This window comes from Lissotriton helveticus, chromosome 3_1 (assembly GCF_964261635.1).
Source record: "Lissotriton helveticus chromosome 3_1, aLisHel1.1, whole genome shotgun sequence".
NCBI lineage: Eukaryota > Metazoa > Chordata > Amphibia > Caudata > Salamandridae > Lissotriton > Lissotriton helveticus.
In genome coordinates, this window is record NC_136061.1 from 753,186,184 (window position 1) to 753,209,366 (window position 23,183).

Below are 23,183 nucleotides of genomic sequence, written 5' to 3' on the forward strand. Positions count from 1 at the left end.
CTTGGCTTCAGCTACGACCAATTTTATAGTATTGGGAGATCTCAATCTACATTTCAATGACCCTGCCGACCTAGTAGCCAGAGATCTTCAGGGCGATTTGAAAGCTTGTGAGTTGGCTTTATTCAATGTTGGGGCTACGCATGAGAAAGGGCACTTACTTGACCCTTTGTTCTCTAATATTCCCCGCTTGGCGGTGAGGCCAGCACTTCCTCTCCCGTGGTCTGACCACTTTTTGGTATCCGCACTCTGGCTAGTTGACTCACCGCCTATAACTGCCAAACAGGCTTATTTGGTGGACCGAGCTTGGTCCAGGTTATCGATAAATGACTGGACCGCTAAGCTGGAAGAGATGCCTCTTACCCTCGATGGTGACCCTATCAAGGGAGCTGCCATTCTTAATCAATGGCTGACGGCCTCTCTTGACGCTCTTGTCCCTAATAAGAGAGTGCAAAAGAGGGAAAAGAGAATCGGTTCCGCCCCTTGGTACAATGCCCAGCTTCGATCCCTGAGGAAGGGATGTAAAAAGCTGGAAAGATTGTGGAGAAAGAAATGGGAGACAACTAGGCATGAGGAGTATCGCGCCGCGATGAGGGGTTATAAACTTGCTCTTCAGCATGCTAAAGCACAATTCTTTGAAGAGCGTATAAAATCTGCCTCAAGTTCTGCCAGAGCGACTTTTAAAGTGGTCAAAACTTCTTAAAGTCCCCGAGCCTGTGGTCATCTATGATGAACATAAGTGTACGGAGCTCGCAGACTTCTTTCATTCCAAAATTGAAAAGATATTAAATTCCTTGCCTCGGCCCCGGACGCCTCATCACAACGAGAATGCTAACACAGCGACTTGGCCAAATGGGGCATCTCCCTATCTAGATACTTTTGGCCCAGTAGCAGTGGATGAAGTGTTGAAGGCCCTTAGATCCATGAAAAGTGGCTCTCCCATGGATCCTGTCCCTATGAAGTTCCTTAAACAAGTAGCAGCCTCCATTGCGGCCCCTGTCACAGATCTAATGAATGCCTCCTTTGCCCTAGGCTCTGTGCCACCAAGTTGGAAAACAGCAGTGGTAAAGGCATTGATAAAGAAGCCTCATCTAGATCCTGTGGACCGCTCAAACTTTAGGCCCATCTCTCGGTTGCCGGGTCTCGGCAAAATTGCCGAAAAGTTGGTGAATCAACAACTGTCGGGTTTTCTGGAGGCTAATGGTCTGCTTCGAGACTCACAAACCGGTTTCCGTCCTGGCCAGGGCACTGACACTGCCCTCTTGGCAGTCGTCGATGAAACCAGACGCATTTTGGATTCCGGATGGTCAGTGGCAGTGATCCTCCTGGACCTCAGTCCGGCGTTCGACACCGTGAACCATCAGGTGTTGATCCGACGGCTGTCTGAGGTGGGTGTCTGGTGTTGCGTTGAAATGGCTGAGGTCATTTCTTACCGGACGGTCATACCAGGTTTAAGAGGGCAGTTATCGCTCTAAATCTATCTCCCTCCAGTGTGGTGTGCCACAGGGCTCCTCCCTCAGCCCGACATTGTTTAATGTCTATATCAGGGGTCTCCAACCGGTCGATCGCGAGCTACCGGTAGCTCGCCGAGACCCTCAGAGTAGCTCGCGCTGCATAGTGCTCTATTTACTAACCCTTTAGTGTTATTTTGGCTATTAGGTCATTTTCAGGCTCCTATGCCTGCCCTCACCAAATCCAGCTGCTCAGATTGGCTGGAGCTTAGCTAGGGCGGGCCGAAGAGGATGACGTTTCTCTCCTTCCTACGTGATGCCTGTCTTGTGACCATCTCTAAGCGCCCCCTGCCTTTTCTTCACTGGCACCACGCTGTTGAGTCACGAATGCTACAAGTGCCAGGGAGGAGCTGCAGCAGGCGTGGCTGGGCAGAGCAGCTGGTTCTCAGGTCGCGCAAGCAGTAGAACTGCCGGGACCCGCTCCATCTGCCCTTTTCAGTACAGCCTGCCACCCTATATTAATTTCCACAGAGCAGCCGGTAAGCTGTGCCGAGATGCCTCTCGAGGTGTTAACAAAGATTTGTTACTTTTGGTGCAGGGATACCGATTTAGAGAACACGTAGCGTTAGGATTCTGGAATGAAAAAAAAACATTTCACAATGTTTGTCAGGCCTGGGTTATGTTTCTGTGTCAGACACTGCCCAGTGCTGGCCCCCCACCCCCTCAAGTTGCTGAACGGCGCGCTTGTGGGCAGGCATCACTGAGGTATTTCAAAGTGTGCAATCTGATTCTTTCTTCAGCTTTGTATAATGTTGATTTCCGACAGAAGAATATTTCTACGGTGGGTTTTATAGACTGTTTGTGGCATTTGTTTTAAGACCAACCCCACCTATCCGGAGAGCACAGGCATGTAAGAAGTGGATGCACCGCTTGCTGCATGCCTGCTCTCAGCTGTGGGAGAAGAATGAAGGGGCGGGGGTTACAATATCACAATATCGAATAAGCAGGCATTTGCAATATGGTGATCTCTGCAAAAGGAAGGCAGCATGGGAGTGACAACATTAATGCTAAAATCCTATTGTGGAGGTGGGAGCATAATCACAGGTGCGGGCCAGCATACGTTCTGCTGGCCAAACCGTCTCTCCGTCATTATCATTAAGAGTCGGCTTATCACTGTGTATCATCGATTGCTTCCGACACCCAAAGAAACACCCTCATATAACCTTCTCTTTAATGCAACCAGCCATTGAAGCCCTTCATGTCTATGCTTCACCCTTAAAATAATGCAGCCACCCTTTGTAAACTCCCACTTTTACCCTAATACCGACACCCGCCCCCATAGCAATGTCCCTAAAATACAAGGTCGAATACAATGCCCACTTCTTCCCAATAACAGCCGTATGGTATGCCCCCACCCTTTTCGTACTGAGTGTTCCACTTTGAAATGCCTCCTACCTCATCCCGACTCTGGTAATGTCAATTTTTTTCTTCCCAGAAACATATCCCATTACAGAGCCTTTGATGCGACCCTGGAATGTAGTTTTACCCCCTTAAACTGCCTCTGTCTCGCCAGCAGTGCAGTCCAGTTACAGCGGAGTGCCCCCATAGTTCCCAATAACACTTTGAACTGCTCCTCCACCGTGGTACGGCTGTTCCCCACCTGAAAATATTTGCTGTTCATCCCATATTGAAGCTCCCATGAGTCTCATTTTCTCCCCCATCAATAAATCCATCGACACAAGCCTTTCTCCTTTTGAAAGGACCCCTTTTCTCCACCATAACTCAGCACTGCCCATGAAATGCCCGCTCTCACCCAATCTCGCAGTTCACAAGAAGTGTTCACTTGTCTCTAAAATACATTTCAGCTCTTAAAATGCCCCCAACGTGCTTCTAATGCCCGAATTTCTCCCCAGTCATGAAATTCTTTACCTAAGAGATGACAATTTTCATCTCGATATGCCGACCCGGTCCTTATGGATAGATGACTGGACTCGGGGTGTTTGTGCCTGCTGCACCAGTGTGTGCTCACTCTCCCCTCGCCAGTGCCATACTCTGATTGGAGGACACTGGATGTCACTGCTGGGCAGTGTCGTCATTTTGATGACCTCCGCTAGGACCATATACGAACACAGTGTCTCTGCTGCACTATTGTCTGCTTCTTCTGGTACCTCAACCAGTGTCATACTCACACAAGGTTGGAGACCCCTGGTTCAAACTCTTTGAAGGACATTTTGCTGCGGTCCCCTTCCTTGCCAGCTTAGCGCTGAAAAGTGGTGATCGGTATGATGGGCTCTGAAGAAATTAGGTTTAATGTCCAAGAAAGTGGGCGTGGGAGTACTCTCAGAAAAATACGCGAGTTGCTTGGGGGTTGGTAGCTCACGAAGATTTTCACTGACCAGAAGTAGCTCTCAATAGCTCTCACTACACAAAAGGTTGGAGACCTCTGGTCTATATGACCCCCCTGGAGGACGTGGTGGCCCCCTATGACATTAAGATCATCAGTTATGCGAATGATACGCAGTTGGTGGTCACCTTATCCCAACTGGTAGAGAATCCCGACTCACTTGACTCCTGCTTGTCGGAAGTTCATACTTGGATGGACGAGTCAGCTCTGAAGCTGAATGGCTCGAAGACCGAGGTAATGCTGTTAGGGAATAAAAATCCCTCGCTCCCTCTGACCAGCTGGACGAGCTGTATGGGAGACCTTCCTACCTCAAAAGAGGTGATCAAGAGCTTAGGGGTTTGGCTAGAGCAAGATTTGTCGTTTAGGACTCATGCCAAGAAAACCGCGGGAGTGTGCTTTGCCCTGTTACGGTCAGCGCGCAAAATTTTCCCTCTTTTGCCTGTAACATCAAGGAAGCTGTTGATCCAGGGGCTGATTACATCTAGATTAGATTACAGCAATGCCATCTTCCTGGGCGCCCCGGAATCCACCTTGGACAAACTCCAGCAGGTCCAGAATGCGGCGGCAAGGTTGCTCATGGGCATTCCTAGGTCACAGTCCGCCCGACCTGCCCTGAAGGCGCTGCACTGGTTGCCAGTGCGAGAGAGTTAAATTTAAGGCACTCTGTACTGCCCATAAAATCCTCTTGGGGAAGGGCCCTCCAATAATGAGGAACCTAGTGGTCCCATATAAAGCCAGTAGAACACTGCGGTCCGATCAAAAAACATCTTCTCTCAGTCCCCAGAGTTAAAAGGGCTCAGACGGGCGGGAGAAGGTTTTCAGTTAACACAGCAAAACTGTGGAACTCGCTTCCTTTTGAAATGCGCGCTGAGACTTGCACACTGCGATTTCGCAAAGGTCTTAAAACCTACCTTTTCCCTGTTTGACTGCACTAAACGTACCGTTTTTTAAATGGTGTCTGGAAAAGCGCTGGGATGCCCAAGGGTAACTGCGCGCTATATAAAATTTTAATAATAATACGCGTCGACCAGATAAGGCTAAAAGCAGCGCGACTCTCTAGCACACACCTGGGGGTGCCTCGAAGGAACCAGTCGAGTCGACGCAGCCGTCCGCCTCCTTCTCTAAGCAGGTGTCGGACTCGCTGAAACGCATTAAAGATAAGGCTTCTACTGTCGGACCGAAGGACACTCCAACGCTGAAGCCTACCACTAAACCTCAAATCTTCGGCGCCCATCCAGTTCACACTGCTGCCGAAGGTGGTACCTAAGGCCTTCGCCCCTAAGACGGCCGTCGAGGCGTCAAAGAAGGTGTCCACGGGGCCGAAGCCTACAACTGCGGAACCTGTCACAAAGCATAGACAGCCCCCGCTTGAAGAGCAGTCGAGGCAATTCATCGACGCTGACACGGGTAGACTTTCTATTTATAAGCGAAAGATAGCCCCTGAACAGCCTATGGAGTCCTATAAAATTCCATTAAAAAAGGATTCTGCTACATCACCTTCTTGAGCCTATTTCACCACATGGCCAAGACACTGCTCCTATCTCGCCAACTTACTCGGATGTGGACGCAGGGGAAGGTGACAATGAGGAGTACAGTTTAGCAGCGTGAATCTTTCTGGATTCACTATGCTGTGCATTATTCCGCGGTCTTTTGGTTGGGTCCGGAATCGTAGTCTTTTCTTTGTTTTTTTTTTTGTTGTTGGTTTTTTTTGTAGCCCAGGTGGGCGTCGGCGTCACACCTCCTTGGGTGCATTTCCAGTTACGTCGGCATGCTTCCTGCGGAAGCTCCCACTCTTGGGCGCCATCTTCAGATTCTTTATTTCCGAGGTCGGGTCCGGATCGTTCCCGTTTGGGCTCCAGACATTTTTGGAGAAAGGAGAATACAGAAATTAGAAAGAAAATTCATCTGAAGACTCCAGGAGACTTCATCGATCAAGAGCCAGAAAAGGAGAAGGAGAATTCATAGATCTTCGACGAACACGCGACCAGGGAGGCCCTGAGCGCTCGATGATGGACAACACGCCGTTCAAGTTCTGCCGTAACTGCCACCACAAGTACGCGCAGAAGGACCAGCACCCGGTTTGAAACCTTTGCCTACCGGTAGATCACGGAAGCGAGGACTGCAACGCCTGCTCCGCCTTCGCCCCGAAGACCTTGCGTGAGAGCGAGCCAGAGGGTAGCGCATGCCACCCTCCAGGGGAAGGCCCCGACTCCATCCCTCTACGATCTGGGGATGTTCTCCGAGGAAGAGGACAACGCTGCCGCCGAAGACGACCGCTACACAGTCGTAGAGACCGATTTACACCAAGACTTCTGATAAGGCAGGAGACTCTACGGCCCCTAAGAACCCGAGAGACTCGGAGTCTCGAAAAAATGAGGGCAAGGCCCCGAAAGCGCCGGCGCCAAAACACCTGGCGCCCGCGGCTACACACAGGCCCAGCGGATCCTCTGAGAAGGACTCCCCGGCGCCGAGAGCTGTTGAACAGCAAAAGTCGTCAAATCGTACCCGAAAAGGATCGATCGACGCCAAGGGAGAAGGACCCTAAAGCACCAACGCCGACCAGAGACCCGAAATCCGGTTCGGCGTCTAAGCCTCCGGCACCGAAAAGCACGGCGCCGAGCCAACCGCCGAAAAGAGCGGCCGAACCATCCGACGCGGAACACGCAGCCGAGATGGAGAAAAAGAGGAGGCGCCTCGAGGCCGAAATGGGAAACATCTTGCAGCGTAAGAAAGAATTCGACGCAAAGATAACCTTCACGATTCCCCACAAGACCAAGCCACCAGTGGTGGAGGTGGTCGAGGAGGAAGACGACGACGCAGATGAACAAGACCCGGACGTCGAGGTGGTCGACGACCAGGAAGATGACGAGAGTCCCTACTATAGTTACAACTATGGGGAGGAAGAAGACAGCAGGACGGACGCCGAGTCGGGCCCCCTCTGACTTACAGGAGGTGGATTACCTAGATGTAGACACCGAAAGCCCAGGGGAGGCGGTCGACACGTATCCCTCGAGGCCCTCGCCGCCTGACTACATCGGGGCCTACAACTCGGTGATAAAGTCTGCCGCAGCAGCTTTCAGACTCTCGCTCGACGAAGAGAAGCAGAAAGCAGACTTCCTTCTAGAGACATTGCTCCCCACGCAAACAAGGAGCCAGTACCTACCAATGCTCGACAGCGTCTTGGCTCAGGGGAGGGAAGCATTCAAGGAACCCGCAACATGCAAGGCAGTCACTCCCAGAACAGAAGAAATACAAGCATTCCTCAAAGGACCCACCCTACATTCAGGCCACGGTCTCTGCAGACTCCATTATCACGGCCACAGCAAGAAAGAGGGCTAACGTGCCCACTACTTCTGGACCACCACCGGATAAGGAGAGCAAGAGGATGGATCTGGTGGGCAGAAGGATCGAACGGAATGCCGCGACCCACTGGCGCATGGCTAATTCCAACGCCCTAATAAACGGGCACATGTACCAGATCATGGAGGAGCTGGGGCAGTTGGTGAAGGACCTGCCCCAGGATGCCAGGCAGAAGGCCGAAAAACTGGTTGAAGGGAAGAACGCGGCAAATTCTTGCCTCCAGACGGCCCTGGACGGAGCAGACACCTCCAGCAGGCTCATGATGATGGGTGTCACTGAAAGAAGACAAGCCTGGCTCAGGATTTCAGGTTTCAAACCCGAGGTGCAACACAGCATCCTGAACACACCGTTCAACGGCGATACGCTTTTCGGAACGGTTGATGAGAAGCTCAGTCAACTAACAAAGGATAACGAAACGGCAAGGTCCATGGGAGCATTGCAGTTCAGAGGCAACAAAAGGGGCACCCCGTCACGGAGGCCCGGCGGGAGAGGTGGAAACCAGCCAGGTACATCACACCAGGCTTTCCAACAAACGCACCAGGCAGACTCGCAGGGTCAGCAGAAGCAGTCCTGGCAGTACCAACCAAGAGGCCAGTCCTTTCGAGGGAGAGGAAATGGACGTGGACAGAATAAAAGAGGGGGACAGCAGCCCGCCTCTAAGTGACTTCAAAAAACTCCGTGTGCCCGCCCACAGAAAAAAACCCAGGGGGCAGCACGTACAGAGGGGTTAAGACAAACTAGACACCTACGACCACATGACACCAGTGGGAGGAAGATTAAGATTTTACCTCCAAGAATGGAGAGAAATCGCATCAGACAAATGGATCCTCAACATCATCCAATTCGGATACTGCATAGAGTTGGAGGGGAGGCCAACAAGCAGAAAACCAAAAAGAAAACCTCTAGCAAGCAAACAGCTAGAGCGTCTTCAGGAAGAAGCAAAGGAACTCCTGCAGAAGCAGGCCATAGAACGGGTACCCTCCAAGGAAAGAAACAGGAATATACTCGACGTACTTCCTGGTACCAAAAGTAGACGAGACAATGAGACCCATTCTGGACCTAAGGTTCCTGAACAAATTCATAAGAACGCAAAAATTCAAAATGACCTCCCTGCAAGAGGTGCTCCCGCAATTGCAGATCGGGGACTACATGGTCACGATAGACCTCAAGGACGCCTACCTGCACATCCCAATGAACAGAAAGCACAAGCATATGCTCAGGTTCACCATCTGAGAAAGCCACTACCAGTTCACAACACTAGCCTTCGGGCTAAAATCAGCACCAAGGGTCTTCACAAAGTGCCTCGCAGCAGTCGCAGCGCACCTACGAAGGCAAGGAATACACGTATACCCTTACCTGGACAACTGGCTGGTGAAAGCAAACTCATACCAGAAATGCAAGCAGCACGCACATACAGTGACGAGCACGCTCATAAGCCTGGGGTTCTCCATCCATTGGAAGAAATCATCAATGGAGCCGGAACAAGTGAAGATCTTCCTGGGGGCACAGATCAACACCTTAGAGGGCAAGGTGTTCCCCCAGCGAGAAGAGGGCGAGGGCGCTGGTGAAGGAAACTCGCCTCTACCGGAATGGACAAGCTCGGACAGTGAGGACTGCGAGCAAGATCATGGGGATGATGGCATCATGCATCCACCTGGTACCAAATGTACGACTCCACATGAGACCCATTCAAGAATGGCTACAGGAGCAATGGTCACAAGCTACAGGCAGTTGGGAGGATCTAGTGGTTTTAACGCACGCAGTGCAGAAGGAGATGACATGGTGGACCATGGAGAACATAACAAGGGGAAAGCCTCTCAACTCCCCCAACGCCAACAGTGACCATCACCACAGACGCATCCCTGAAGGGATGGGGCGCTCACATGGAGGAGCTCAAGGTGAGGGGACTGTGGACGCCAGCAGATGCGACAAAGCACATCAATTACCTTGAATTGAAGACCATCTACTTGCACTGAAAGCTTTCCAAACAAGACTGTACAAGCACAAGGTGTTGCTACAGACAACACCACCGCGATGTTCTACATCAACAAGCAGGGTGGGACACAGTCAGCCACGCTTTCAATGCTGGCGCAGGAGATATGGAGATGGGCCGTCCCTCTCAAGATAGACCTGCTAGCCATACACCTACCAGGGAAGGACAACATACAGGCAGACTGGCTCAGCAGACAGACATCTGCATCCCACGAGTGGGAGCTCAATGCTCAAGAGACAAGCTGGCTGTTCGACAGATGGGGCACGCCATCAGTGGACCTGTTTGCCGCACGCCGGAATGCAAAATGCCAAAACTTCGCATCCAGACAGCCCGAGGAGGGGTCCCTGGGGAATGCCCTATGGATAGATTGGTCCAGGACATTTGCTTACGCTTTTCCCCCCGATACCACTGATGCACAGAGTGCTGAGCAAGTGTAGAGCGAGCAACATGACCCCGATACTGGTCGCGCCACAGTGGGCCAGGCAGACATGGTACTCGCAGATCATGGAGATGACAGTGTGCACCCCACAGATTCGGCAAGAGGAAAGACCTGCTCTGCATGCAGAACGGAGAGGTAAAACACCCAGAGCCAGAGAGCCTGAGCCTAGTAGCGTGGCTCCTGAGGACATAGAATTCGCACATTTGAGACTGCCAGAAAGCACCCTGAGGGTCCTTCAGGAGGCACGAAGGCCCAGCACTCGGAAGTGCTATGTTGCGAAATGGAAAAGATTCACAATATGGTGCAGAAAAGAAAGACTTCACAATAAAATGAAGGACTCCACAGTGCTAAAGTACCTGACGCACTTGCTGGAGCAGAACCTTAGCTCATCCTAGTTAAGAGTTCACTTGGCAGCGATAGTCGCCTACACAAGGGGAGAAACGTGCAGGAGTTTCTTCACATCACAGGTGGTGAAGAGATTCCTGGAAGGAGCAAAAAGGATCGCACCACCCAAGCGGGTGCCGCCACCTGCATGGAACAACATAGTCCTAACGGAACTCATGAAAGAGCCCTTTGAACCACTTCACAAGGCCTCCCTAAAGATGCTAACTAAGAAAACAGCTTTCCTGGTTGCAATAACGTCCTTACGAGCGAGCTTCAGGCGCTGACGCTACAAGAACCCTACATACAAATACACAATGATAGGGTGGTGATGAGGACTGACCCACACTCATGCCGAAGGTGGTGTCTAAATTCCACATGAACCAGTCTATACAGACACCGAGTTTTTTCCAAAAACCAACCACTAGCGCAGAGCGAGCTCTGCACACCCTGGACCCCAGAAGGGCAGTCATGCACTACTTTGAGAGGACGAAGGGACACAGGAAAACAAAACAGTTCTTTGTGTCATTCGCCAACAGTTTCATGGGCAAGGCTGTAACCAAAGACTTGCACGATGGATCGCACAAACAATACAACTCTGCCACAAACGTGCAGGACAAGAGCTAGCAGAGGGGACACGTGCCCACTCCACTAGGAAAAAGGGTGCTACAATAGCCTTCCTGGCTAACACACCCATACAAGACAAATGCCTGGCGGCAACATGGGCTTCGGTGCACACGTTCACGAAGCACTACTGTGTGGATATACAGATGAACAAGGAAGCACAAGTCGGACAAAAGGTGCTCCAGCACATATTCAATAACCAACGCTCATCTTCCACCCAGCCGCCACAGAAATGAGAAACCACTACAAAATCTATGCACAGCATAGTGAATCCAGAAAGATTCACGCTGCAAAACGAATAGTTTTCTTACCTGTCGGTGTAGTTTTGCAGCTTGAAGATCTTTCTGGATTCACTAGCGAACCCACCCACCTCCGCCAGAAAGATGAGGCTGGAGAGAGAAGAGGTGGTTAATAAAAAAAAAAAGGACTTAAAAGTACAAGCGGTAAAATATCACCTAAATAGAACATTGCCATTACTTCGGAAACGAAAGAAACACGGGGGGAAAAGAAGAACCCGAAGATGGCGCCCAGGAGTGGGAGCTTCCGCAGGAAGCATGCCGACGTCACCGGAAATGCACCCAAGGAGGTGTGACGCCAACGCCCACCTGAGCTAAGAAACAAAAAAAAAACAAAGAAAAGACTACGATTCCGGACCCAACCACAAGACCGCGGAATAATGCACAGCATAGTGAATCCAGAAAGATCTTCAAGCTGCAAAACTACACCGACCGGTAAGAAAACTATTCGTTATCCTATAGACACTGATCCTGAAGATCACGGTGAACCCTGGAGATCCACATACTGCCCCAGACAGTCAGGTGTATGCTGTGAAAACCTCGCCTACTGAAGACTCAGCGGCGTTTAATGCGCTTATTGAAAGGGCAGCCAAAAATCATGATGTCCAGCTCCATGCTGACCCTGTTGAAGTGCATTTTCTGTTTGACACCTTCTCCACCTCAGAGAGAACTGTCAAGACTCTTCCAATGCTAAAGGGTGTCTTAAAACATGCTGGAGACATTTTTAAACACAACACCAGAGCACGGGTGATAAACCCCAGGATTGAAAAGAAATACAAACCAGCACCTGGGGACCCCACCTATATCAAGGGACAGTTGCCGTTGGACTCTCTAGTTGTTTCAAATGCCCGGAAAAGGACAAACTCACAGACCACGGGTGATGCTCCTCCCCCTGACAAGGAATCTAAAGTGCTAGAAACATCAGGGAAGAGGGTGGCGGCTCAAGCGGCCAATATCTGGCGCATTTCAAACACTCAAGCACTCTTAGCCAGATATGACAGGGCTCATTACGATAAACTTGAAACCCTGTTACAACACTTGCCAGATGAATATAAGGAGGCAGCAGAGATGCTCATTCAGGAAGGGAAGCTTATATCGATTGTGTCAAAAGTGTGCTGGACGCCGCAGACACCGCGGCCAGAACAATTAACACCAGCGTAATGTTGCGCCGACATGCATGGCTGAGAATCTCCGGTTTCAAGCCCGAAATGCAAACCACCATACTGAATCAGCCTGTAAACCCTGACCACTTATTTGGACCAGAGGTGGACACCACCTTGGAAAAGATAAAAAAGGACACTGAAACTGCAAAGTCTATGGGGGCTCTACAGTCCCAGCAGTTCAGGGGTGGTTCTTTTCGTTGCTCAAACAATAGAGGTGTTTACAGAGGCCAGCTGTCACAGCAAACACAATACAATAAAGGGGGCGCGCAAACCACCTACACCAAACAAAGTAGAGGTGGCTATCGTGGAAACAGCACCAAGGGTAGAGGTCGTGGAAACAACAGCTCACGATCCTCCGCCACTAACAAACAGTGACGCCTTGTCACTGCCCCCGGACCATGCCACACCAGTCGGGGGGAGACTGCAACAGTTCCTACCAGTCTGGACATCCATCACTACTGACAGGTGGTGAGAAAGCTTATCCAGTACGGTTATTGTCTGGAGTAAACATCCACTCCACCCGACATGCCCCCAAGACACCGTCCTATGTCCACAGAGCATTTCCACTTATTGCAGCAAAAGGTACTAGTCATGCTGCAAAAAGGAGCAATAGAGCTCGTGCCTGTGGAGGAAAGAGGTACAGGAGTGTACTCGCTGTACTTCTTAATCCCAAAGAAGGACGGGTCCCTCCGACCCATACTAGACCTCAGGCCCCTGAACCAGTACATCCTATCAGAACACTTTCACATGCTCACATTGCAGCAGGTTCTACCGTTACTCAGTCAGGGAGATTTCCAAGCAACATTAGATCTGAAGGATGCATATTTCCATATTCCGCTCCACCCGTCACTCAGAAAATACCTCCGATTCACCATTCAAAATCAACATTATCAATTCAAGGTCCTCCCTTTCGGAGTGACCACAGCACCCAGGGTGTTCACAAAGTGCCTGGCGACGGTGGCTGCACACCTACGGAGACAGAATGTTCAAGTCTACCCTTATCTGGACGACTGGCTTATCCAAGCAAAATCGGCCAAGCAGTGTGCCGCCCACATGTCCCACACCCTTCACCTTCACGATTTGGGATTTTCTCTGAATTATCCAAAGTCACACCTTCAGCCCGCCCACGTACGGCAGTATCTGGGCGCGACAATAGATACTCTGGCAGCCAAAGCACAGCCAAATTCAGTGAGAATCGACAGCATTCAATTACTGATCAGAAATTCAGACCACAACACTCTTCCGGCACGAGTGTTCATGCAGTTGATAGGCATGATGGCCTCCTGCATCTTCATAGTACCGCACGCGAGACTACATATGCGTCCGCTTCAGGAGTGCTTAGCATGTCAGTGGAACCAGGCTCACGGACAGTTGAAAGACCTAGTGTTGGTGACCGGTCGTGCATACAACTCTCTGCATTGGTGTAATCCACAAAACCTTTGCAAAGGCAGACCGTTCCAGGAGCCTGTGCCACAGATTATTCTGACGGACGCATCTCTCCAAGGATGGGGAGCTCTCCATTACACAGTGCAGGGACTATGGACAGCGCAGCAAAAGAAGATGCACATCAACCTTCTAGAACTGATCGCTATCTTCATGGCGATTAAAGCATTCAAAGTACATTTGTGCAACAAGGTTGTGTTGATCCGGACGGACAACATGACGGCCATGTACTACATACAGAAGCAGGGAGGTACACACTCCACAGTTGTCTCATTTGGCTCAGAGCATGTGGAAGTGGGCCATTCAAAGAAACATCTTCCTCATGGCGGAACACCTCCCGGGCAAGGACAATCAGATGGCGGACCTGCTCAGCAGGCACTGCCACCAGATGCACGAGTGGGAGTTACATTGATCTGTACTCCACCCGTACTTCCAGCAGTGGGGTCATCCAGGGATAGACCTGTTCGCCACAAAGGAAAACGCCAAATGCCAAAGCTTTGCCGCCAGGTTTCCACACCCACAGTCTCCGGGCAATGCGATATGGATGAACTGGTCAGGCATATTTGCGTACGCTTTTCCCCCAGGACCACTAATACCGCTGGTGGCACGCAAGCTGAAGCAACACTCGATGACACTCATCCTGGTTGCTCCAACGTGGGCTCGCCAACCATGGTACACCATGTTTCTAGAACTATCCGTGGTACCGCATCAAAGGCTGCACCTCACACCCAGGCTTTTGACGCAGAACCATGGCGCCATTCAGCGTCCAGATCCGCAACAGCTCAACCTGGCGATCTGGCTCCTGAGGTCTTAGAGTTTGGCTACCTCAACTTGCCTCCCGACTGTATAGATAATCATAAAGGAGGCAAGAAAGCCCACCACCAGAGCATGTTATGCGGCAAAATGGAAGCGGTTTGTCATTTATTGTGCAGACCACAACATCAACCCGCTAGATGCCTACTCACAACATCATTTATCTGTTAAATCTATACAAATGCAATCTAGCCTATGCTTCCATTCGTATACATTTGTCCACTATGGCAGCCTATCTCCAAAACAGGCAGCATCTCTCGCTTTTCAGAGTGCCTGCCATTAAAGCCTTTCTGGAGGGACTCAAACGAGTTATTCCTCCCCGGAACCCACCAGCTTCTGAATGGAACCTAAATGTGGTCCCGACTGATGGGTCCACCTTTTGAGCCTCTACACTCATGCGAGATTCAGTTCTTGACGTGGAAAGTGGCTTTCCTGATAGCAATCACATCGCTGCGATGCATTAGTGAACTCCAGGCACTAACTATCCAGGAGCCATTCATACAGATTCACTCCAACAGGGTGGTACTCCGTACTAACCCTAAGTTTCTTCCTAAGGTAGTTTCACAGTTCCATATCAATCAGACTATAGAACTGCGAGTGTTCTTCCAAAATCCGGAGTCCGTGGCAGAGAGGAAGCTCCACACTAGACGTCAAGAGGGCTCTAATGTACTACATAGATAGAATCAAAGATTTTCGGAAAACAAAACAACTGTTTGTTGCCTTTTCACCAGAACACAAAGGCAACTCCATTTCCAAGGCAGGTACAGCCAGGTGGATCGTTAAGTGCATTCAAATTTGCTATCACAAAGCCAAGCGCACATTAACACTTCCCCCGCGGGCCCACTCCACGCGAAAGTTGGGGGCCTCCATGGCTTTTCTTGGAAGACCTATGTAGAGCAGCCACATGGTCTACCACACACATTTACGAAACGCTACTGTGTAGATGTGCACTCCAAACAGCAGGCAGCTGTAGGGCAGGCTGTTCTAAAAACACTTTTTCAAACTGCTGCAGCTGGCACAGGTGGCCGCCGCTAATGGAGGGACTGCTATTTATTCTATGCACTAGATATGAATTCAGCAGCCCACATGCCTCGAACCGAATATGCTACTTATCAGTATGCATCTGTTCTTAGCATGTAGGGCTGCTGACATTCATATCGCCCGCCCGGTGCCTGTAGCGGCTGCAGCACTTACACTTACTCTTAGCATGGTCATCACTCACGCTGTTACACTCCATCTTTGCCACAATGGCGAAAAACAATCTGAGGATGGAGTCGATGCCCATGCACACTGTAGTCCAGGGGAGGAGCCACCTATCTCGTGATACTTCGAAGACTCTTCCAGGACAACAATGTGCAATCATCCGGACCCAACACTAGGCGGCGATCTATGCACTAGATATGAATGTCAGCAGCCCTACATGCCAAGAACAGATGCATACTGGTAAGTAGCATATTCGTTCTGCCCACTTCACCAGACGCCCACTGCCCGAGTCGGAGTGTCTCACCTGTCGAGTGAAGTCTCCCCAGCAATCAGTCGGTGGCTGACCTCCTGGAATCCACAAGGACTCCTGCGGTCTCTTCACAAAGGGTTCTTGTTACCACGACTGGCTCAGGTAAAGAAACTAAACTCCAAAAGGCATCCCTGCATACTAAACCCCCTGACTTTATGGAGCCCAGTCAACGGTACCCAGAAATGCAGACACTCCTCAGCTTACCAGCCCAGCTGTTGGTCACCATCGTCCAACCTCCTGGTCCGAGCCTGGAGCCTTTGTTGTGCTACTGATCACCCTTTACTTGCATTGGGCGCCTGTCGCTGATATGCACTCTACACCAGGCTGCCTCTGTGCTGCTGATGGTTGGACTGCTGCTGCTTTGTGACCCCCAATGTGCTCGCGTTAACACTGGGGCCTGTGATCTGAAATCGTGAGTACTAACCTGCAAACTGCACCTGCAAACTTGCACAAACTGCACCAGAGCCTGCAAATTCATGAACAATAACTGAGTGGTTCAGGTAGCTCTGTTATGGAATTGTTTATATTTTTGGCAATCTAGGTGAATTGGGATTAGAAGTAACACTCCTAAGCCTAGGAATGTATTCCTTGTTTTAAACTGTGTTCGAGGCATATGAGCTGCAGATCACACTGTGCATAGATCGCCATCTGGTGTTGGGCCCAGATGTTTGCAGTTCGTTATGGTCTTGGAACACACATGAAGATCGGCATGTGGAAACTTGGATCCACATTGAGGACACTTTTTAAAGGGAGTCCTTTCCATGAGCCAAAAGCCCTGATGGCGCAGATAGACCCGAAGGCCTGCTTTGATGACTGGAACCGAAGTAGAAGCTTGTAGAGATGTTCGTCGAAAGGGAAAACATTGATCAAAAACAATACTGGATAAGGATTGCGCGTCGAAAGTTAAATCTGTAATGATACCGAACTGGAACGTGTCGAACACATCTGAGCCCGATGGCGGAAAAAACAATCTGAAGATGAGTCGATGCCCATGTGCACTATGGTCCAAAGGAGGAGTCCCCTATCTCGTGACCTCCAAAGACTTGTTCCAAGACCATAACAAACTGCAAACATCTGGGCCCAACACCAGATGGCGATGAATCTGCAGCTCTACATGCCGAGAACGGATGCATACTGGTAAGTAGCATTTTCCTTATAGGAAAGCTATGGATGCTACTATTATAAACTGCCATTCTGTACTGTGTAATTTAAAGTTTTTATTAAAATAAAGGATTTATTTGTTTGAACTTTTATTTTTTATTTTAATACAGGCTTTCCTTAATGTATTGGAACAGTGTCCTAAATTGGAGGTTGACATACCACTGGTGAAATCCTATTTGGCCCAATTTGCAGCTCGTGCCATAATAGCTGAGCTTGTTAGCATTTCTGAACTGGCACAACCCCTGGAAAGTGGCACCCATTTTCCACTTTTCTTGCTTTGCCTTCAACAATTGGCCAAGTTGAAAGATCGAGAATGGCTTACAGAACTTTTCCAGCAAAGCAAAGTTAACATGCAGATGATGTTGCCAGGTAAGGCATGTGAATCTTGCTGTACACAAATCAAATGATCCTTGTACTTTTGTGTTTACTGCATGAACATTCTATTAACATGATTCAGGTCATAGACCTTAAGCTTGTGATGTTGGCCCTAATCCCACAATGCCACATACTTAAAATGCCACTGAATGAGACCCAGTGATTGTGCTTCAAACATGTTGCAGCAGTGTGTAGCAGTCTTGCACAAAGCAGAATGCAAAATTGAGTAGTCTTGCGGACAGAGCATACAACGCAGCAGAACTGGAACTAGTTTCATTTCTATACTCATTGCTATAGTTAAGTCAAAGTAGTGCAATAAATATTAAGCTACAAGGTGTCACTCCAGCCTTTTTTGCAGCCAAAAAAGCCAGACAATTGACTATATTATTAAACCGCCATGTTAGAAGTGCAGACCCCTATGGATTCACTTGCAGCCAGGCAAGCCAGCAATGTAGTTTGAGTGGGAATGCCTGTAGATTATACTTTAAAATTCTGCTTGGTCCATGCTGCACAGCATAAAAATCATTAGCAAAACCTAGACCTTTTGGCTTTGCCTGTGAAAAGTGTTCCTCATTTCCTTTGTCAGTGCCACATGAGTGTACTGCAGGCACCTCTTGTAAATCCACCTAATACAACCTATTTCATGGACAAATTGTTGAACGCTGGCAGCATTCCTTCCAAAAGGCATTCCTTTTCAAATTGGCAAGTTGATCCCTCTGACACGGTTTGTTGCTCTGCCTCATCCCTTGAAGGAGGAAGAGCGACTTCATTGTTCTGAACCCAAGCGTTAGAGCTCAATATTGAGCCCTGTTGGCCTTTTGGGCGTGGAAAAAGGAAAGGCAGGGCAAAATTGGTCCATGTTAAGGTGGATAGGTCTCTTCAGCAATATGCTATGCACTGGATACAGAGCATCCCCCTGAAGCCAGCAAGCCCATTCCACCGGGGTTAGTGCAGCTACAACAGTGTATTTAAAACATTTGTGGCTGTTGATACACATGCTGTGCATACTCCTGATATAGTGTTTGGGTCGGATGTATGCAGGTTGTTCTTCGAAGAAGCCTTTCGAGTCTATAGGTAGAGGGACTCCTTTCTATCGTGATCATGGGCATCGACTCCAATCTGTTCTTTTTCTTTCTGCCTTCTGCTTCAGATGTGTGCTCAGGTTCTACAGTCGCTGTGCTCTTTGGTTCGCACTGTACCTTCCTTCAGTCTGTTTTCTTTTAGATTGCGTTATTTCCCTTTCAATCTAGGGGTCTGTATCAATTGTGGCTCCTCCTAGGCCATGGCCGTCTGGGCCTACACCAGTCTCCATTGTGAATCTTGAATATTGTTGGTGATTGAACGAGCACCATTTTGTTCCTCGCTGTTACGCCAAATATACTTTAAGCAACTTGCATCAGGTCTGTCATTTTTACCTCCCTCTGGAACATCGCAGAGCAGTCTGCGACTCCTGCTCTAAGACAACTGTTCGCGACCATCTTGCACGTTGGCTCGATGTCACTGAGGGGGCATGGAGGAAACGCCAGACTTTTTCAGTCCTGGAGACCTCCATTGAGGGCAGTTCCTGTTTCAACCTGGAGATCAATCTCCCACCTACTCAATGCCCCTTCCCCCTCGACTCTACCCTGAGCTGCTGTCTGCTAGAAGGCAGCCAGCCCCTTGAACACCAGACAGGCTTTTGGACCACCACTGCCTGCTGGCCATGGTCTGCACTGAACTGCGTTGGATGCCTCTCCCCAGCTCGGGCTCTGCGCAGAAGTCTTTCAAACCGTGCTACTCAGACCACCCTTGCACCGACAGCCATCTGTATCCAGCCGATCTGCTCCTTGGAGATCCTCTGTGTCTGCACTGAAACAAGACTTCTGGATCACAGTAATTTGAAGTTGACATCCAACCCGGACTCTGGCACAACAGTTGAGTCGATCCTTCAAAAACTACAGGAACAGCTCGATTTGAGACAGTCCTTTCCCACCCTTCGGCCTCTGCTGCTCCATCCGAACATCTATCATTTCAGGAAGCTTTGAACACTCCAGTTCCTGCGAAAATACGCGAAATGCAGAGGAGACCACCAGCCGCTTGCCTCTTGCTCACTACCTATTCCCCTGCCTTTGCCCTTGCAATACGGACCTATTTCTCTAGGGGATCCACTTGATTTTACACCACATGGATCCACCACATTCTGAGACGTGTGGTTTTGGAGGGGGTGGAGGGACTCGTTCCATATTCCTCCTCAGGATGACCCATGGGACTCATGACTTGGAAACCACCAGGAGATACAGACCCTGCTCTTCAACCTGCCTTACCCTCGACTACTGATGAGCGTACATCATAGCAGAAACTTGTCAGAAGGGCCGCCTCTTTTTATCAGGCGGAGCATTACAAGAGGCCCTTAAAGAAGGACTCCCCTTTTTTTAATTTTTTTTTTTTTTAAATGCTCAACTCACTGCGCCACCCAAGATCTCCCAGTGATCAGGGGCATGCTCCGTCATTCCCCAGATTTTTAAAGAATGTCGGAGCTTGGGTCATAACATCCATGGTGGACAAATATAAGGCCACCCCGTGTATATTCTTGGTCCGCTTCCACCGGACTCACTGGTCATCAGCACTGCCCATAAATGGCCAAAAGGGGATACCCACCATCAGTTAACATAGTGGTTGACTGATTTCACTGCTGTCCCCGCCACATCAATCCCAGATTGCCAAATCGATGGTCCTCTGCCAAGGTATGACTGTGCCCACTGGGACGAAAATGGAGACCTTCACTGCCTCCTTGAAGAGCATAGAAAATGGAGCCAACAACTTGTATCAGAGGGCACATTTATTTCTAACCATCCATTCATTGATTACTGTGTTCAGCTGACACTGCTGCAAGAGGGGTAAACACAATCCTTCTTCTCTGATGCTCTGCATCTCTGGCTTTCAGTCAGAAGTCCAACAATCTTCTGAGCGTGCCTTTTGACAGTGACCACGTTATTGGCCCCAAGGCAGATCAAATATTAGAAAAAATAAAATCCATACATGCTAACGAAATGGCAGCACTGCAAACACTATCTCTGTTTACTGTCCCTTCTGCTGTGGAGCTTCAAAAAGTACTTCCTCTGAAACAGACACCTTATCAGCCCACGGAAGGCCAGCAGTCTTCTCTGGGTTTATTTCAGATTGTCCTATAAAGGCATCAATTCCAGAGGCGCAAGGGTAGTCTTCCCCCCCCCCCCCCTGGCGTTTTGAGTGTCTCCATTGGGATACTGACCTTAGGGTGACTATACCCTTGGTGTGCTCATTAAAAGTGTGGAAGTGGTCACAATCCCTAACCCTTGATTGGAGAGTGCTTACCATCTGCAAGAAGGCATTGAGTGGGCTTCACCTCGCCTCTCCCACCTGAGGGGTGTGGTTAGCAGAGATGGGCACACCTGGGCTATTCAAATTTTCCCACCTGTCTTGCCACCTGTCCTTCTGCCGAAAGTGTTGAGATGGGAAGGGGGCCTGCACCTGATGGCAGAAGAGGTTGGGGGTTGCCTTAGCAAGGGAGTGCAAGGCATTTGCACTCCCTTGCTAATGACCTGAAGGAGTTGTGCCCTCCTCCGTCCAGGAAAGGCTTTGTTTCTGGGCCCAGGGAGCGATGGCTCACCTCCAGGGGCCATAAACATGTCTTGTGTTGGTTGGCTGTTTACCAGTCGCGGTACCCACCAGAGGTTTAGTATGCTGAGAAGTTTGATACCAAATTTCTCAGAATTCTGTAAAGCCATTATGGGGCTGAGGAGTTCGTAATGACAAACTAGAAGCACCATATAGTCTTTATGGCATTACTGCACTCAGTCTAAGAATTGTTTTAGACACTTTAGGGTACAGTGCTCATGCAACTTTACCCTCACCAGTGGTATAGTGCACCCAGCTCGAAGGGTGTCTTACCTATACTGTAGGCAGTGGGTTGCAGGCATGGCACACTGGTATGTGTGCCATGCTGACTATGCTCTGCACCAAAACATGCAGCCTGCAATGTGTTAAAGCACAGGTCCAATGAGGGTTGCACAATATGTGCTGCAGCCCTTAGAGGCCTTCCTTGGTCACAGTGCCCATGGTACCCTTTACAAGCGACGACTTTTGTGCCCAGAGGTGTGGGGTGTAGTTTTGGGAAAGAACAAAGGCCATGGGAACCGGATTGGCAGGGATCCAGGGCACATCTAGTCAAAGTGCATCAAAATTCTCAGCCTTGTGGGGAATGATTCAAATATGTGAATGTGTGAAAGATGCCAGAGCTGGTGAACTTGAGATCCAGGCAAATAACTAATTTCTTGTAGTGTTTTTGCATTTGCTATGTAACCGTATTTAAGATGCCCAGTACCCTAAGCCTTTATTACCAAGTCTTTATTTAATTTTTTATAAGAAGTATATTCTGACTTTCTGAAAGTGATACTGATTTGATTTCTAAATGTGAATTTTTCTCACAGAAATTGACCAGAATAAAGACCGTATGCTGGAGATTTTGGAAGGAAAGGGACTAAGTTTCTTGTTTCCGCTCATGAAACTTGAGAAGGAGCTGTTGAAGCAAATAGAATTGGATCCATCCCCTCAAGTTATCTACAAATGGATAAAAGATAACATTTCACCAAAACTTCATTTAGATAAGGGATTTGTGAATATTTTGATTACCAGGTGAGCATTTCTGTTAACCCTTTTACTAGTTAAGAATTTAATGTGCAACCATTGGTTGTGAAATTTGATGCCTACATCTCATTGGTGATGATCAGCTTGCATTTTGGGAGGGTCCTACAACCCTTGTGCATTTTGGTTTACCAGTTTGAAGGTGCCTTTTCTTTTGTTTAACCCGTTCTGTGCTTGCGTCGATCAACGGCCGTCGCGAGCACTACCTCACTGGTGCGGCGCACGTCCGTTACCCGACGCAGCCCCGCCCTCTCGTTAATTCTCCCGCACTGCGAGAGAATTTGCGCCGCGGTTAAGGAGGCAATGTGCTGCATCAGTTTACTGCTGCTAGTTAAAGCAAACTACATTTTTAGCAGATGAGGTAGCATAGCCTCAGGAAAAGCTGCCCTTCCAGTGTAATTCACACAGGCTCTCTCCTCAAGCGCAGCGCTGTGGAAAGACTGTTCACCATTTCAGTCTTTTTGGTGTGCTTATTTTCCCAGCTGAATTTTTGATTCATAGGAGCAACATGTAAGGCGCTTTTCTTGGTGCCGTAGCTAGTTCATATTTTGTCAATGTTTAGATAATTGCTTTTTTCTTATTACTACTTGGGAAGCAAGGTAAAATAGTGATCAACCTTTCCACAAATCTTAGTATTGTGAAGCATTTTATGCCTACTAGCTAGGTATGACTGGGCACACTGGGGCGAGATGAAGAGCACATGAAAAAGGCACCAGAGCTAGTCCAAGAAGTAAAACATGCATCTTCTATTAGATGTGCTTTGGATGCTGCTGACACTGCAGCGAGGGAAGTTAAGACATACCTGGCTTAGGATTTCAGGTTTTAAACCAGAAGTCCCAACAGTATTATAAATACCCCCCTTTGACAAGCAACCTCTTTTCAGAACCCAAGTTGATGAGGCTCTAGAAAAGATGAAAAAAGACAGATATGGCGAAATCCATGGCCGCGCTTTAGTCCATCGAGCAGAGGCTCCTTTTGCCACCCCTTTTATAGGGATGAGTCCAAAACTACATCCACAGACCCAAACACTTCCTCATATAAATCCAACACGCAACTCTCCCTCTAGAGGCTTCTACAAAGGAAACCATTTTAAAGGTAGGGGTAAGAG

General features: G+C 49.2%; 1 protein-coding gene across 3 annotated transcripts in view; it reads left to right on the forward strand.

The window, feature by feature from the left end:
* EIF4G2 (eukaryotic translation initiation factor 4 gamma 2) overlaps positions 1–23,183 on the forward strand; it is a 216,676-nt gene that overhangs the window by 102,832 nt on the left and 90,661 nt on the right. For all 3 annotated transcript variants that reach the window (XM_078680943.1, XM_078680944.1, XM_078680941.1), the window contains 2 exons: positions 17,149–17,407; positions 21,862–22,066. In XM_078680943.1, the coding sequence (XP_078537069.1) occupies positions 17,149–17,407; positions 21,862–22,066 (464 nt within the window). The remainder of the gene's footprint in view (positions 1–17,148; positions 17,408–21,861; positions 22,067–23,183) is intronic.